Raw genomic sequence first — 18981 nt, 5'->3', positions numbered from 1 at the left:
GGTTATTTTCCGGTTGTATTTATATATGGTCTTTGCTTAATTTTTAATGTACAGTGTGCCATATATAAGATTGTATACTATTAATTAGCCCAGTGGTCTTACCCTGTGTGAACCAATGTGAAGTTTAACATACTGAACTGCACTGCTTACTATTCTAAACAGTGATTAAAAGCATAATGCCATGCAAACTCTAAACAATGCTCTTCCACCACTTATTAATCATATCAGTATTATTACATTAACAGCTGCTCACCCACATGGTGTACTAACATTATTATACCTACAGCTTTCTGTCCTTTGTGTATAGTGCAGAAACAACTTCCACAGTTCCCTGGAGCCCCTATTTCTTAATAACTGTGCAAGCTGTAAACGCTTATTTATCTTCCTATAACTTTCCTCTGCCTTGTGGACATCGATCGCTTTCATTTTCCGATGTTCAGACAGTTGCTTTGAGGGACCCAAGGTTGCTGAGTATTAACACAAGGTTTGAAGAGTCAGAAAATGTCAGAAGTCAGAAAGCTTAGAAATTTGATTCAGCTGACAGTGCCTAATTATCGTTGACTGCATGCCTCAGGCCTGATTTGCTAAATCAATGTCGGAGACCTTTTAAAATCAAATCTTAGCCTGTGCAAGGCTTAGTGTGACCAAACATTTAGACAGGTCACCTTCCCTCAATTTGAAGAAGAAAAAAAAACACACAAAAAAACAAAACCAAACAAACCACAACACACACAACAACAAAGTATGTAATTTGGGCAAAGCTGCCCAAATATTTGCATACGGCTGTATTACCCAGCAGCTACTATAATACACTACTAAATACCATGAAATTGGAAAACCAACAAACAAAAAAACAAGTAAACAAACAAATAGTAAAGATTCTGTTCTTTATAATAAAACATTTAACACTGATTCAAGAAACTTACCATTTAACTGTGATTTGTATAAGTCCACTAGCAAATACAGTCATATCAGAATATTTTAATCACCTACCCAACAGTGGGAATAACCACCCCTGGCCCGGAAGATACTAGAGAGACATTGTGGCATGGACTGCGTTAGGTGAGTGGAGGTTGGAGGGCACCACTATTATGTTCCTCCACTCTGAAACATTCTACAACGTTAGCGGTTTCAGAGATGCTACCACCCTTCGCCTGGTACCGTAGCATCATGCCATTTTGGACATCAGTCAAATCGTGTTCTGTGCTCATGACCATAATTTTACTACGACTGACTTGTGTGCTCGCTCATTTATACTTGCAGCAAATCCCGTCAAGGGGCATCTGTGACATCCCTGGCAGAGTTAATTCCAAACCAAGGGTTGGCAAAATATTCTAAAAAGGACTGTGGGCGAAGGATAGGAACATATTGGAAGCCGCCAACTTTGTGGGATGTTCTAGAGTCGCCATAGTTGAGGTGTTCTGAAAATTTCAAGACTTCTTGCAAATTGAGTCCCTCCCGACATTCAGAACCTCATAATCTATGTAATCTTGCCCATGTTGATTTTTTTTAAATTTGTGCTGTTACATGACTCCATCTTGTCCAGTCTGTGACATGAAAGCAACACAGAAGATTACCCAAACACTGAGCCAACGGAGCAGCTCATGCAGTTTATATAATAATGGAGGTAAAATGTTCAATTGATCACCTTACCAATCAGTCACATCAAAATACTGATTTAAGGTCATATTGTCCAGCGCCACTGTTGACCTGTTAACCTCTATATAATGAGCATCGTCCATCGCCTAATACAGTCCACGCCACAATGTCACACCAGTATCATCCAAGCCAAGGGTGATTGTTCCTACTGTTACTTAGGATATCAATATTCTTCTATGACCTATGGCAGTGCATGTGCGCCGACCAAAATAAAATAATATAAAATTGCATTAGAGCTGCAGCAGCCAATTCACATGGCCTATTCCAGCCTTATGTTATAAGTACATATGCCTCCAGTGTACCTCTGTGTACTAGCAGGAGCACATGCACAAGACACATTTTGCTTGCAAAGGTTAGAGGCTTACATGGGTAGGAACTAATGAATGTTTATTAAATAAATAATTTGTTCGCTCAAACAAAGCGAGTGCGCACTCTGGCCCTGTTAAATTATCTATTCAAAATACAGATTCAACAGCAGCACTCGTATTACTGATATCAATGCAAACAAAACGTAGATTAAAAAGGCAGAAACAGTCAGGTTTGCCTGCTGAATAAACGGATTCGCTCTCCTAGCACCCCACCTCACGCACTCACACACGCACACCCCTACCAAGAGAGTGCAGAGTCAGTGTAATTCATCATAGTGCCTGAGCTGACAGAACTAATGATGGGGAACCATGGCCAACCACAGCACACTATATGTGTGTGCCTTTTATACTGTGTGTGCGTGCGTGTGTGTGTGTGTGTGTGTGTGTGTGTGTGTGTGTGTGTGTGTGTGTGTGTGTGCATGCACGCGAGTGTGTTTACTGTATGGGATACATAGTCTGATCACAGTGACTGTCCTACTTCCCCTAATGCTGATTCATTAAAGACTAAAATAAACCTCATTTTTCAATCTGTGGATAAGAAAGTGTGTGTGTGTGTGTGTGTGTGTGTGTGTGTTTAAGAGGGGGAAAAAGGTGTATGGTCTCTACCATACTTGGCTTTGGGTCATTTTTCCATCAGAAACATCACTTCACATCCTATACAGAGGGGTGAATAAGATTCAAGGATCATATAAAGGTGCTGTTTGAGGGAATACACACAGATGCATTCACAGTTCAGGTCTGGATTTAAATGGGCTATTCATTAAATGACCAATTAGAGGAGACCACATGCTCACCTGAAAAATGTGACGAAGAACTGTACCAGATCCATGAAGTTACTGTGTTGGGAGAATGCAATCTGAAAGGGAAGGAGAGACAGTCACATGTTAGACAGTAAAGGGAAAAAAGGCTTCATGCTGCATCTCCACACTTGAGTGAACTACCAACATCCATCAACGCTGGACCAACACTGCCCCCTGCTGAAGACATTCCACACCGCTCCAAACACACATACACTCCCTCCTCTGATCAGTTCAGATGTGCTGCCATGCACTAATCAATTCTGACAAAGCTGAGATTCACATCTGTGATAGCAAGGTGCGTTAGAAAAGCGAATGAGAGTGCGCGAGTGAGAAAGGAGAAACTGAAAGTAACAGAGAGGGACAGAAAGACAGGGCAGGCAGGAAACAGGAAATGGAAGAGATTGGAGTGAGTGTGAAAGAGAGAAGAGGGAAAAGGAGAACGAAATATAAAAAATAAAAAAAAAGGAAAATTACATGAAAGACAGAGGCAGAGAGTTAGGCAGTTTGAGAAGAGTTAGACAGTTTGAGTGAAAGAGACATTGATAGAGAGAGAGTTAGAGAGATACATTGTTTGACCATCTGTCTTTGTCTCCCTTTGATGGTCTCTCTCAGATAGACATTGAGAAACAGTCTGGCAGGAATTGTCAGAACAGGAATTAAGAGAGACACACAGAGAGAAAGATATTGGGTCCAAGGCAGAGAGATGGTCAAACAGATAGACACTGAGAAACAGTCTGAAGGGAACAGATGTTAAGAGACACACAGAGAGAAGGAGACATTGAGAGAGACACTCAGAGAGAGACACTCAGAGAGAGACCGGGACATTGAGAGAGACACTCAGAGAGACACTCAGAGAGAAAAAGACCTTAGAAGACAGTCCAGGGCAGAGAGACATTGAGAGAGGTCGTCAAAGGGAGACAAAGACAGATGGTCAAACAGATAGACATTGAGAAACAGTCTGAAGGGAACAGATGTTAAGAGACAGTCAGACAGAAAGGGACATTGAGAAACAGTCCAAAGGAGAGAAACATAGAGAGGACGTCAAAGGCAGACAAAGACAGATGGTCAGAGAGATGGACATTGAGTAACAGTCTGAAGGGAACAGGAATTAAGAGACACCGAGAGAGACAGTCAAAGGGACACAAAAAGACAGTGGACGTTGCTGCTGCAACCGGCCATTCACAACACAGCCTCTAATACCCCTCAGTTGAACTTTCAAAGGGAGACCACAGCAGGTCAGGACCAGAGACACTGGCCTTCTAAAGCTTAGCGTGCACAAGCAGCTAATTAATCAGACTCCACGACCTCTGACTGGGTCTACTGTATCTGACCCAGGGCTCAGTGGGGCTCAGCAGGGCTCAAGTGGGGCTCAGAGGCTAATGACTCTGCTGATAAGCAGCAGAGCAGTTGGTCTATTGCTGCAGTGACACTGGGGAACACCTAGCGGAAATGCAGCGTGGAGTTCTTTGAGAGAAAGCTGACTGTGGAGATGAATAAACTCCCCACTGTGGACGTGTTACTGATTCAAATGAGGCAATTCTCATCAGTTTCTTATTGTTTTCTCTCTGTAGTAAAACATTTTACAGCACTATTCTGATGACTAGTGGCTTAAGTGGATTGAGAGTCAAACGCATTTTAAATCCATTTCACTCGGGATATGTTCAAATTTGCCCCGAAACGCTTACGCTCAAACAGCACTGCCAAAAGAAAGCACCGGCTCAACTTTTGGAAAGAAAAGTTCCACAAAATGCACAGAGACTTCAAACTACTGCAAAGCTGTCGAGTCTGTTAACAGAAGGGATAACAAAGCCCATTTGTAGTGCAGACCTACACTGGATTGCACTGAGCTTTGGGGAAATGTTGAGATTTCAGTTTTAGGCAGGTTAAAGGTGCCATAGAACGCATTTACTGAGCATTTTTACATTTACATTTATGACATTTAGCTGACGCTCTTATCCAGAGCGACTTACAAGATAACTCATATCACAAGGGTGGGCCAATATAGTGTTAGGAGTCTGGCCCAAGGACTCTTATTGGTATAGCGCAGCACAGTCACCCACCCAGACCGGGAATCGAACCCTGGTCTCCCACATGGTGTTGTAACTCAGTGGCAGGTAGTGGTGTTATCTGTAGCGCCACACCAACCACATTTTAGATTGTTGTTTGCTGTATAAATATGTAAGTTTGGTTAAGATGCGAAACGCTAAGATGCAATCTTTTCCACGGCTATTGATTACAACAAGTTTTGCCCATTTTTGGATTGTGCTGTATACCTGCTCCCTTTTGTGGTCTTAAAATATTAGCTTTAAATCATACCTTAGTCACTTAGGTAATGTTCAAAATCAGTCGAGTTTTAGTCGACAAAAACTAAACATTTTAGTCAAGTTCAAATATTTTGTTTAAGTTTAATCATGCTTTTAATCACGTTTTAGAGTTTTGCTATTTTGGAAGTCATATTTATTGCTGACTTTCCCCAAACAATAGCTTTGAAGTTGTTAGTGAATTTGTACATATTAACATCCATAGTTATGGAAGGAATATTTCTGCATTTATTAAGAACCAAAATTGAACTGTTGCATTTGACCACTTTGGCAGCTCTAACTAGGGTGAGCAGGACTGTAACAGAGCAGTTTTGGGCTTTTGGGGTTGGCCCGTTTCACAGCTCTATTTTGGTTATGCTGGATTTTCTCAGTGTTTGACGTTCATGCTTTGCCACTTCCATTCACCAAACTCTAATTACTCAGCTATGCCAAAGAAAGATACAGTTTTCCAGCAAGGGCACCTTCACAACAGACATGCGCTGGTACTGGCAGTTCAGGTATTCTTCAGTTGTGGTACTGTTTGTAACTCTAAAGCTGCGCCACTTTAGAAGATTCCTTTTTTTGTGCATGGACATGCTACTGTGCTTCAAAACAACATCTTTAGACTGTGTTAAATAACTACAGTTCTGTAGGATCACATCATTTTTAACACAGAAAAGAAACGCTGAAAAGCAAAATGAATTCTGGCCTCCAAAACAAAAACCTACTCACTACCATCATCATCCTGCAAACCAAGACCATTTGAATCTGGCCTGATAAATGTGTGCATGGCCTCAGAAAGGCACCCCTAGCCAGCCAGACCACAGGCATTTGCAGGCATTTCTAAATAAAGGGGTTTTCACATCATGTTTAAGAACGCAGCATATGCCACTCGCACTCCCAAAAGATGTTTGCTGTGAAAACTGCGATGTAAAAACGTCACGACAAGCCAGCTAGTTTGGCAGGGAAACGTGCCAGTCAGAACAAGGCTACACTTTGATGATTGTTTTCACAGCTAGAATAATGCAAGAACGACAAGCGACTAGCCAAAGCACACATAGAGAAAGAGAGAGAGGAAAAAAATAGGGGAGAAATTCAAAGAAAAGGACATTTAGTGAGCCAAATAATGAAAGGGTATGAGAACAAGGAAAAAATAAAGAAATAAATAAAGAAATAAAAATTCAGTCTGCCTCAGAGTTGCCAGATCAGGAGGATAAAATTGGGACTGAAAAGCTTGGCTTAACACTCCCTCATCTATTCCAACATTCTGGATCAAAATAACGCTGAAATGCTAAAGCAATGCAGTAGCTGTAACCCTGAGAAAGTGTCGCCATCCGCTCTCAGATTTGGCTCCCTCTCAAACCAGAAAAAAAAGACTCTGATTCTGCTACCAGGGAGTTAAACTTGTGCAAATAACGATACTACAGTGTTGCCTTTGAGAGTGGATAGACTCCTTCCCCTTGTTTATATCACTGGCATGTGCTTTAGTGGGTAACGTAACATAGGAAGAAAGAGATTGGCTAAGAGAGAGGGAGAAAGAGAGCCTTTCTTCCCTTCACTCACTCTCTTTCTGTATCTGCCACCCCTACCTCCCTCCCTCCCTCCCTCACATGCAAGCCTGCAAAAACAGCACATGTGGAGGTGTGTGTGTGTGTGTGGGGGGGGTGGATTTCTCGCGCACACGCTCTCAAGCCGCTGGCCAAAAACTACACAGACGGCACAGAGCCTTTGACCACATGCAAAGAAAAGCAGGGAAGGAAACAGAAGGCTGGAATCTTGCTGCTGCAGACGAAGATGAAACCCCTCTTCCGCGTTTAGATCTCCCTGTCTGTGCCGTCTCCTTCTTCTCTCGCCCTTTATTCTCTCGCGCTCTCCTCTTTCTCCTCTCACTCAGTCACTTTCGCTCTCCCTCAAAGCGCCATGTGTTTCAACTTAAAATTCCATTTGACACTCCAGCTCCCTCAGTGTTTGCTGAACACCTTTAAAACACTGGGGATTTCTTAAGGCCCCCATACAGTGCCCCCACACTCACTCACTCGCGTTGCTTTCCATAAGCAGACCGCCACAACACTCCCCCCCAACCCCCCCAATCCAACAACAGCTTCACTGTCCTCCACCAGCTCACCTCCCCACTGACTCGTCAGTCTCTTTCCTTAAGCTCTCGCACATCCGCACACACACTCTCCTCCTGAGACGAGAAGCGGTCTCCAGACTTCAGCCGGACAGCCGGGGAAAGGAGAGGAGAACTTTAAGCGCTCTGAAAGCTAGCTCCACTCTGTCAGCTGAAAAAGAGAACGTGGCCTTTCGGTGGGCGGGCGACCAAACACACATCCTGACTTTACCCAGCCCCAGCCTCACTATAGCGGGGCTGCGCTGGCCTCCGAGAAGTAGGGGAGGAGAGGAGAAGGGAGAGGAAGAGAAGGAGGGAGGGTAACGAAAGCACAGCTAAATCACTTCCAGACAAGACTACTGGCTGACCATGCTAGACAAGAGCTGGAAGGGAGAAAGAGATGGAAAGAGAAAAAGAGAACGAGAGCGCGAAAGAGTGTGAGTGTGTGTGTATGTGACAGAGCATGAGCAAGAAATTAAGTGTGAGTGAGAGGGAGAGAGAATGAGTGAGTAGAAGAGTGAGAGCCAGTAAGTGAACGAGTGAGTAACTGAAAAGGTGAGAGTGAGTATGTGAAGGAGTTTGAGTGAGTAAGCAAAAGAGTGAAAAGCAAAGAGTGCTTCAACTGGTTCTTTGAGTGAAGCCATAGAAGAACCACTTTTGGTTCCATACAGAACCCTATTTGTAACAGAACTCATTTAAAGCTTCTTCACACTTCTACATCTCAATCAGAAACATTGTTTTTAAGGAACCAAAGAGGTTCTTCCATGGCATCACTCACAGAACCAGTTGAAGCATCTTTTTTTTTTTTTTAACAGCGAAGGCAAAAGAGAGAGAGTACACGAAAGTGAGAGCAAGTAAGTGAAAAAGTGAAAGTGAGTGATAGCAAGTAAGTGTGAGGAGGTGAAACGAGGAGTGAACGAGAGACAGTTTGGAAGTGCGAGTGAGAGCAAGTGAACATGAGTAAATGAAAGAGTGAGAGCAACAGAGTGAGTCAAAAAGAGACAGACCTGTGCCTCAGACATTTTCCTCATAATCATGAGCTATTACAGTATTTTTCTGCAAATTTGCCAAAACCTTGATTTTAATCATCTGCTATTGTTGTTGTCTTCACTGTTGCTGACATTTGAATGAATGTTGTGTCATTGAGAGAGAGAGAGAGAGAGAGAGAGAGAGAGAGAGAGAGAGAGAGAGAGAGAGAGAGAGATGTACTACAGGATAGTGTGTTTTCTATGTATCTCCAAACAAAACCATGTGCATTCACACCCAAATTATGGTTCTAAATACACACTGATCCAGTTTGATGAGCATCATCTTTATTATCAGCAATGAAACGGTTTCTTATAGCAATGCTGCCAGCACAAAATCCTGAACTGACCTGAGACAGAGAGAGTGTCAGAGATGGGTACATACACAAGTCACTTAATTTAGGCAAGTGGTACTTGCCTGCTATTTGATGTTGAGCTTGTGTGTGAGGTTGAGCATGTATATCTGTGTGTGTGTTTGTGCTAATCAGACACAAACCCAGCTCTCATATATATATATATATATATATATATATATATATATATATATATATATATATGAGAAAGGTAAAATATAAATAAATATAACCATAGACTTATATTAGATATCAGTACTTTGACTGAAGGCTACCTGTATTTTGATTGGCCAGGTAAAGTTGCTGACGTAAACAAAGAAGGTGATGTTGACGTTGCTGCGGAAATCAAACTTCTCGTTGGAGAAGCTGTCCTTAAATTCCTTTATGTTGCTGCAGGAAACGATGGGGATCTCTTCTCCAGACTGAGTGCCAGCTGAGAATGAACCCAAAGAGAACAAATAAATAAACTGACATCAACATAAACTACAGCATAAATGTATTCTATACACGTTCAGTCTCTCCTACCTGCAAAGCTGGTGGCCCAGGTGATGTTCAGGTTAAAGTTCTTGGAGGCATTAATGATCATGTCTAGGTCTCGATTTTGCTAAAAGGAAAGATACGATAAGAAGAGATAAAGAGTTCAGACTAATGTTTAGTGAAACAAAAGGCTCGTCTTCATGTCTTGCTTTTTAGGCCTGTAATTAGTTTTATGAAGCAGTGAGTGCTGGGGAGTACCGAAGGGTCCCCAAGAGTAAACTGCTTGTTGCACAAACAATAAAAAGTAATATGTTGCAATTATCTACACTCATAAAGATCGACTCATCAGACACACTAACACCACTACAACATCACTCAGGAGAGATATGCTGATTTGCCATCAGTGGCCACAGTCAGGGTGGGTAGACGGCAAGCTCTCATCACTCTTAAGTGGTGTTGGTCGGCACAGGCATCTGTTAGCAGGCGTGGTGGAGCTGGTGATCGGGCGCTTTCCTCTGTGCGTGTCGGCAGCAGTTCAAAAAATAGGTGGCGGCTAACCTCGCTTGTATTGCAGGGGAAGTCCTTGTTTCGGAAGCATTGCTTGTGCTAGGGCAAGTTACAAATGGGTCTAAATAAATGCTAAATTAACACCACTCATAAAGCTCTGATTACTTATAACTGATTACTTATCACGCATGAGCATCGTCTAATAAAGTGGCTGGACCCTCACAGCAAATCAGAAACTCAATGAAAGGCCACCATTGTTTGTAGTATGCCAGTGTTTGGCAGTGTAACTGCAGAGGCAACAACGCATGCAAGTATAAGCGCTCACAACAGTGTAGACCACATTCACAGGCTACGGCGTAGACTCTGTTGAAAGAAGTGGCCTTAAAAGAGTAACACAGAGCTGCCTGCATACTATGCAGACAGTCCTCCACATGCCACTAAAACAGCTCCAACTCACTGAGGCATAGACTCCACAAGAACTCTGAAGATGCCCTGTGCAAATCTTGCAAGTTAGCCAGAAACCGTTGCAGAGTGGACTTGTTCCGGCCCATCTCACAGAAGCTTGATCAAACTGAGATTTTCAAAAGTAAATAAATCAAGTCAATCATTTTTAGGCTAAAAACCTTAAGCCAACACAGGTGATCTGACCTAAATTTCAGAGCACCCTCGCTGAAAAGTCAAGCTACCCCCATACAGCACCAGCAAAAAAAAACAAAAACAAATCTCTGGCACCGACCCCCGTCCACAGACAGTAAAACCTGGTGCCATCACTTCCACAGGTAAAGAAAAGCCAAGTATGTGTGTGCCACATGTCTTCAGTGTCTGGTTTTGACATTTGTGATTTGTAGGTACAGTGATTTGTGGTACTTTCATTGGTGGATAGGGGTTAGCATTGGTGTGCACAACACGCTGTGTATGGTATAACACCCCTCCTGTAACCATCATTAAACATCCCAATGACTTGTACAGCAGTAGCTGTTCTGTGGTTTCACACCAGATGGGATAAGTTAAGTTGACCAGCCCTGACGCTGGTTTCTGGTTCATCCCTACTCTGACCACTATTGTTTGGTGATCGCCACTGCTAACCAGGACCCTGCCACAAGACTACCAATTTCAGCTGCATCCAATGTGTTGACATTGAGAAACAACTGCTCAGTTGCTGTCCATCACACATCTAGACCTTGACATGCGCCAACATTAGCTTCATCTGTGAGTGATTGTAAAGTTTTGGCTCATTGCTGTGTATGACTAGATGCTTTTCCAAGAGGCTTAAAGACCCATGTGTTCAGAACTTTCTGGCTGTGAAAAACTATTTGTTGTATTAAAATGTTTTTCTTGGTATATTAGAAATCAACAGGTATTCATGTCCCCATTTCTATTTGCTCTATAGAGTATTTAAATAATAAAAAAAAACAACAAACAAACAAAAACTACATTGTTAAATGTTGATACAAATACAGGACTGCAAAACTAGTCTACGTCAGATTTTACCCATAAACATCAGTGAAAAGTAAATTGTACCCCCCAGCTCACCTCATCTGGTGTGGCCACAAAGTTGATGGCGGTATAGTAGCGGTCATCCTCCTGGGACAGGCTGAAAGTGAACTGATAGTCTATCAGCAGTGTATCTGAGAGTGAGAGTGAGAGTGAAAGAGAGAGAGAGAATTTTACAGTTGTTACCAGGGCCTTGTTGGGCTCAGATCAAGTAGCAGACCTCTGGAGCCATATTTCAACAAAATTACATTTACATTTTGTCCTAAGATAATTCTGTCTTTCACAGATGCTGTGATTTTACTTCTGTCCGGATCGGCCATGTCTGTGTTTTTCTCCCTCCTCCTCTGAGAAAATTACAGACTGAATTACCCACGGTTTTCCACTGAACTCAGTCTGCGTTCACTTCACTGCAAAAGGCAGATGAGGCTACGAGAGGCAGTTTACTAAGAAGTACTAAAAGAGTCAAGTGCTTTGTGACAAGCAGTCAGTCCTCAATCACCCTCTTTTTGTGTGATTACTCTTTTACTGCAACACTCACAATAACAGGTTCCTCTTAGAGGGTTGCCCTGGTAACGATTCTCCACTTCACACCTAAGAGAGAGAGAGAGAGAGACAAATAGAAAAAAAAAAATCTCAGGGGAATAAGTAACACCTAAAGTAATATAATACAATTAGCTGCCAGGCTGATGCACATAAAGAACAATTTTTTATATATATATATATATATATATATATATATATATATATATATATATATATATATATATATATATATATATATAAAATCACAGAGAAAGTCTATAGGAACACAAACCCTTCTACACAAGTAACAACAAGCATCCAGAGATGCAATGGAAACAAAGCAGGAGGTTGGGTTGGCAATCTCGAAAAAGGGCCCATTTCCTGTCGGGGTCAAACTGTACTGAACCTGTAACAGCCCTGTTATTCCAGCTGTCATTAAGAGTGTTTCCTTATAAAAAGCCTGTTCAGCTGCCGTTTCATAACTGAGGTCAGCTCTGAAATCACCCTTGGTGTAAGTCCAGTTGAGCATGGTGAGAAATGTGGGATATATAAGACTTATATATAATCTACCTTTCTTGTCAAATCAATGAAACATGCTAATGCAAATGAAGGACCCAGTCTTTATTCCTCTTTAGTAATGCTGTGGGTTTACCGTACCTGGGTTTTGACGGAGGCGAGGCCATAGTTCAGAGAGCAGTTAGCAATCAAACTTGTCGTTTCTTTGAAGGAGTAGTTTAGCAAAACCCACCAATTAACATCATTTATAACTTACCCTGCATGCAGTCGAATCAGTCGAGACACGCTTGATATCTGATGTGTGTTTCTAATGTTTAAGTTCATCATAAGAGTGTCTAGGCTAGCATTGCAAACAAACACTGGCTTTGGACATAGACTGTCCCCATTGTTCTATAGATTCAAAAAAAAAAAAAAAAAAAAAAAAAAAAAAAAAAATCAGCTTTAAAGGCACAAGATAATATCCACGTTTCATATCAAACTGTTTAAAACAATCTCAGCTCTCTCAGGAATTAGCCCTATGAGACCATCTGACCCTAAAAAAAGGTCTGATTTTAGAAATGGAGTATTTCCTGTATAGTGAGACGCGGAAGACATTTCTAAGTGTCCACTGGTCACACAAAACCATAGATGGACGCGCATATCAATCAATTACAGACAAGCCTGCAGCTGATTGTGGTTTATTAAGCACTAACAGTATCCTCGATATGCTTCGAAAAGCATATTGTTATCATGATGATAAAATTAATCAAGATACAAAAAATATCATCATATTGCCCAGCTCTAGGTACAAGTGGTTCTGGCTACACAAAATGGCTATCCCATCTGCAGAGAATTCACACAGTGCTCTTAAACAACATTGCTTTATCTGTGCCAAACAAATAAAGAGATCCATATATGTTTGGAATGGGATGACTGAAGTTCCTGAGCCTGTATTCACACAGATGAGATTGGTGAGAGTCAAAATCCAGTATCTATTAGCAATGTGAGCCCAGCATTTCCTGCTTAGATTGTAAACAAAGTCTTGACTGGGCAACTGCTAGCAGTTTAACTGATAAATCATGCTAGTCAAATGATCCCTTCAACGAAACTGCTTTGCCAAGCTTGCTAATGTGGTCAACAATCAGTAAAGTTTGAGGTTATGTGCAAAATGCAGTTAGTGGTCATTTATTGACCATTAGCAACATTAACATGGTCAATAAAGCTTTAGTATGGCATTGTTTTGCATTCTGTGTGTGGAAAGCGTGTGTGCACGCGCTACTCACAGATTGCAGCGGTCTCCTTTGATGCCCTTGGTGGTGCAGAAGCACTTGCCATTGTTTGAATTGCACATGCTGGCGTGGCCGTTACACTTACAGGCTGCAAAAAGACACACAGACACACGCGGTGTAAAGCATGCTGTGCACACAGCATCCGCTGCGCTCACACTCGCAGCGGGTCACAGTGCCATCACTGACCCCATGCCCTCGCCACTTACGCTGACAGCTGCCCCCATTTGTGGGGTCACCATAGTAACCAGATATGCAGCTCTCGCAGTGTCTGCCAGTGGTGAGATCCTCACATCTTTCACATACGCTCTCATTCACACACGCGCTGTGGCCATTACACTGGCATGCTGCAAAAAAAAAAAAAAAAAAAGACAGGAGTGAGAAGATGAGGGAGAAAATCAATTAAGGAGTGAAGTATTTCTATGAAGGAAAGAGGTCACGCTGGGTTTACACTACTGTGAAGCAAATCACTTCTCTCGCCAGCTGCTGATCTTTGGAGAGGTATCTCTAAAACTGACACGGGTTTACTGATCCAGGTCATATAAGGGGAAGCAGAGGAGAAATCTAGTTCTGGGTTTTAATGGAAGAAAATTAAAACCTTTTCTCTTTTGTAATGCAAACGCAGACTACGTTGTTGACTTTCTGTAAGTTTTTGTAAATTTTTTTTTATTGTAAGCGCTTTATGTTCAATCACAGTGTAAGAAAAGTAGACGGATAAGTGTGGGGCCTTAGTATGCAAGGTATGCAAGCGCAAATGCAGACCCACAGATCAACACACACATCAGCATACCTGGGCACTGGATGAAGGACCAGTTGTACTTGTTCTCCTGTGGACACAGGCTGACATTCAGCATCGGCTGAGGGGCAGGTATGAAAGAGGGCCTTGAGGATGAGGGAGCGTGCAAGAGGGTCTGAATTGGTCCCCGATAAGAGCCCTCCATACACTGACCCCTTCCAGTATTGCTGGGCTCAGTACACCACCCGCAACCAGGTTGATCCAGGCATTGAGAACAAGTTCTATACCCAGAGCAGTTCTCCGCTGTGGACAAAAGCACACACATACATATTCACACACACTCACAAACACACTGACCGCTCATGTAATTATTATATCAGACATGAAAACTCATTAGCAGTAAAAATGTTTCAAAAACCTTGAAGAAGCCCTGTAGCAGAGCTTTGGTATTTCTGGTCATTCTAAAAATATTTAAAAACGTTATCAATTCAAGTCATTTTCAGATATCTGCTTTCAAGACTGCTCATCTCAGTGAAACACTGGCCATAATTTATGCTCTACTGGCTCCAAAATGTTGCACAGTGCTTGGACCCCAATGATTGCCATTGACATAGTAACTTAAAGAGCTGTTTAGACTCTTTAGACAGAAATCAACATGTTCTACAATAATTTCAGATGAAAAAATGTTTGCCGCTTGCTGTTGGTTACAAACCAGGGTTGTCATGATTCTAGAGTCTCGGTACCGTTATAAAATGAAGTGTCTCGATACTTTAACATTAAAAACACTAATCACTGTTACAGCATAGTTCATTAGTTTCATTTGTTTTTATAATACATACAGAACTCTGATTGTAGGTAAAATAATGTTCATTTGTTGCAGTTTACTGCAATATCAAAAAAAAAGTATTAAAATGTTCTGAAAGTACAAGAATTGAGAAATTTTACGTAGTAAAAAAAATTAATACTTTGAAATATTTTGTGCAACTTTAGTGTCAAAAAATATTTTTCACAATTAAATTTCTTACAATTCACAATTTATTTTTTACTTTAATGCTCACAAACACTAAAACTAAGTTTATAAGGCCCATAAAATTGGAGAATAATGACTTGAGTTGCATAATAAAGCAGAGAATTCTTTTTATTAAGGAATATTTCTGTAGTTTTTACTACATGTTCAACTTTGAGAACAAAGCCTAAAATTCTGGTTGGCCCCTTTGTTTGTAACTGTCATTCTACCACTTCCTTTACCTTAGAAGACTAACACAGCTAACACTGCACTTGCTGGGATCTGTATTAACAGTGTGTTGAATGCATCAGGATTTTTTTAACCATTTAAGTAATCTGCCAAGTTGGGCAACGAACATATACATACGTGGACAGCTGTTCATGGTATACCACTCCATGCACTGGCCAAAAGGGAAGGAGGCTACGTAGGCATTGGAGTCGACACACTGCCTCATGTTACTGCACCACATACATTCTGAGCCCCCACTCGTACACTCGCTGCAGGAAGAACGCAGGGCACACGGAGTACGACACTGCTTCACACTGTGGTTGGCTAGATATAAAAAGAGGGAGCAAATAACAGAGCAAAACAACTGAAATAAATCCTTGTAGACTTTGCAGGTCTATCTTCTGTAGTCAGCAATTAGCTCATTCATCACACTCTTCCTCAGGATCAGTTACCTGATCGTTCACACAGGCTGCCGTTGAAGGAGTTGATGCAGGCCGCCGCCTTCAGGCCAGAGGCACTGGGCTCAGCCAAGTAGCCACAGAAGCCAGCGTCACTGGGTTCACCTGGTAACCACTGCAGAGTGGTGTTGGTGAAGGGAGACATGTCCTCCCAGCACCAGTACGATACATTCACCTTCCTCAAGCCCACCCAGGGAGTCACCACTGACTTGGACTATAAACAGACACAGAGCAATGACACAAAGAGACAGTTATTAAAGGCAAACAGGAACGAACATACTGTGAATGTCAAACATTAAATTCACACTTACAATAATTACATTCACCCAGTCCACTAGTGAAAAAAATAAAAGGGCTACTTTGGGATAATATGAAAGAAAGGGTAAAAAAGCTTAAGCTAACACTAGCCACTGAGTGAAGCTTGGCCGCTATTAGGGGGTAAGCAGAAAAACCTAGCTGGGTGCTGCAGCCGATGAGAAGCAAAAGAGCAGAAAGCCATTGACATTAACTGGGTGATAGCAGGCTGAAGAGATTGTAGTAGGGTTTGGAGGAGATCGCTTTTAGCTTAGCATCCAACTAACTGCCCACCATGCTGACTGGACACCAAAAGGACACAGAGACGCCAGCAACACTATGCAGGAAGACTTGGAAATAATTACAAAAAACTTGAAAGCCATAACAGATCTGGAGGCATAATAACAGGGTTGTAAAAAAGCTCAAATACTCAACAAACACATTTAATGGCACCTTTAACAGTACATATAATCACTCACTCCCCAAAAAATACCCATGACCTGAGGAGGTTAAAGAAATGTGTGTGTATGTGTGTGTGTGTGTGTGTGTGTGTGTGTGTGTGTGTAGGCCAACCCACCTGTGCAGCTCTGTTCTGTAGTTCTTTGAGGACAAACTGAACCTTCTTCTGGGTGGTGAGGGAGGCTAGCACAGCATTGTGACTGCGGCAGGCCAGTTTAGCATTGTCATAGGAATCCTTTGCCGTTATCAGCTTCAGACACGAATTCCCCACCAGGTGCCAACTCTCCCCACAGATATTTTCTAAACACACACAACCACACACACACACACACACACACACACACACACACACACACACACACACAGACACACACACACAGACACACACACACAGACACACACACACGTTCATCACTCTGGTCGCTTTGTAGATATGAACATCATCAAGCATGTATATACTATATATTCACTGGTGCCGTGCAAAACATCCTTTTCATTTTTCCACTTTTCACACAGCTTGCCTTTCATAAAGTTCCTCTGATTTAAATTTTGTATAAATAATAATTCCTCAAAGCATTGTGAAGCAGACAAAAACAACCATGAACAGTAAATGCAAACATTACTGCAACGCCTGTTTAGTCTGTACCAGGTAAAGCGATGCACTCCTGGTTTCTAGACTCCCACTGGCAGTTTTGGTCAGTAGCACAGCTCTTACAGCTGGTCTTCTTACTGCACAAGTAAGAGTGGACATCCTTAGGACATGCCTCAAACTCGGATATCGAGCCCTGTGGGCAAGAGAAAACACACAAACATAGTTTAATATACATTGTGCAGTAAACATCACTGAATGTTAGTAATTAAGCCACTAATTTGTTCGGTAATACAGAAAACAACAATTATACATCATACAGCCTCTCTCCTGATATCAATCTAAGAAAATCATTTAATTTCCATTGCTTTCCAGGCAGCTGCTACATAATAGAGCTATTCTCAGGATTTGAGAATCTTTAAGTCTCCAAGACACGCTGCTAGTCTGTTAGTGTTAAAGTTCAGCATTTTGGTGATTATGTTCCCACTAGTTAATATAATATTTATGTAGACTACTAAAATAAATAAATAAATAAATAAATAAATAAAAGTCACACATTTTAGTTAATTAACATAACATTTTGTTTACACCGTTTTTTATTATAAAAATGTAAAAATGTTTAAACGTTGCAGCATTTTCCCATAATCCCGTAACACTGCCATTTCTCCCGCTGTAAGAATAATGGTTCGGAGGAATAATCATTTGGAGGAAGTGACATCATTAAAGTCCCTGACTGCATGGTTCACATAGAGGTAATATTATTGTCCTTCTTCTCTACATATTAAAGCATTGTAACTCAATCAAGCTCAAGATCATCCAGTTCATTGTTTCAGCCCTGACCCTACTTCATTTCTTAGTTAACAAATTTTCACAGAAAACTATTTGGCAGAGTGCCAGGTACAACAATATCTGAAGGCACCATTTTTTTTTTCCAACAGTGTTGTGCTAGCACAGAAAGGAATTAGCCAGCTATTTTAGCACAAACCCTTCAACACCACAACGTTCAATCCCATAACATTTGTTTAACATAATGGAGTTGAATGGACTGACACTTATTTGTCCTCAAAGGGCATCCATCCCTGAGAAAGACTTAGTAAGCCTTACGATTTCAACATCTGTAAGGTTTAGTGCTAGAATTTAAACACCGAAACAAACAAGGCCAGATAAACGACAGGATACATAGCATTTGAATACAACCACACACCAAAAGCTTCAGAACATCCATCTCGAACACCAAATAAAGTACATTTCCCCCGCTCCTATCAGCGTCCCCAGAACTGCCTCCCGGGTATTAATCTCAGCGCCCCTGCCTCTAGCCTTACCGAGGAAGCGGTGCAATTGTAGTGGGCGGACAAACAGCGCTCAGAGCACCACTGGCAGCCGTTGGTGTTCGCTGTGCAGCTGTAGCAGTCTGTGTACTGGTCACATTTATCACTGTCTGTATCTGAAACACACACACACACACACACACACACACACACACACACACACACACACACACACACACACACACCGAGATAAAGCAAAGGTGTTCATGGCCAACATGGTGGTTGTGTAGTATCCTAGTAAAATTGAACACTCATTAAATGACACTGTTTACTGTAGTTCTAATCCCTTCATAGTACTGAACCAACAAACACACCTCACTGACTAGCCTGAGGGTGGCTGGTCCCTGCATTCTCAATGTTCGTAGTGGTCTGCCATGAATAACTGCCAGACATTTTTCCAGACAATCACTTAATGAAGCATTTCAGAGTCTGCAGAGCTAATGTTTACACCCAGACTACGCTGCTGTTTTACTTAGCACTATTAACG

At 41.8% G+C, this 18981-nt stretch overlaps 1 protein-coding gene across 2 annotated transcripts in view; it reads right to left on the bottom strand.

Annotated features, from left to right (window-relative positions):
- Positions 1–18981, bottom strand: part of atrn (attractin) — an 85935-nt gene that overhangs the window by 29200 nt on the left and 37754 nt on the right. For both annotated transcript variants that reach the window (XM_072677831.1, XM_072677832.1), the window contains exons 13-25: positions 18489–18610; positions 17224–17362; positions 16696–16877; positions 15819–16038; positions 15505–15690; positions 14187–14435; positions 13606–13743; positions 13394–13487; positions 11632–11684; positions 11133–11227; positions 9141–9219; positions 8891–9048; positions 2822–2883 (exon numbers count right to left, since the gene is read on the bottom strand). In XM_072677831.1, coding sequence (XP_072533932.1) covers positions 2822–2883; positions 8891–9048; positions 9141–9219; positions 11133–11227; positions 11632–11684; positions 13394–13487; positions 13606–13743; positions 14187–14435; positions 15505–15690; positions 15819–16038; positions 16696–16877; positions 17224–17362; positions 18489–18610 — 1777 coding nt within the window. The remainder of the gene's footprint in view (positions 1–2821; positions 2884–8890; positions 9049–9140; positions 9220–11132; positions 11228–11631; positions 11685–13393; positions 13488–13605; positions 13744–14186; positions 14436–15504; positions 15691–15818; positions 16039–16695; positions 16878–17223; positions 17363–18488; positions 18611–18981) is intronic.

This window comes from Salminus brasiliensis, chromosome 4 (assembly GCF_030463535.1).
Source record: "Salminus brasiliensis chromosome 4, fSalBra1.hap2, whole genome shotgun sequence".
Classification (NCBI taxonomy): Eukaryota; Metazoa; Chordata; class Actinopteri; order Characiformes; family Bryconidae; genus Salminus; species Salminus brasiliensis.
This window is presented reverse-complemented; position numbering and strand designations above follow the sequence as displayed.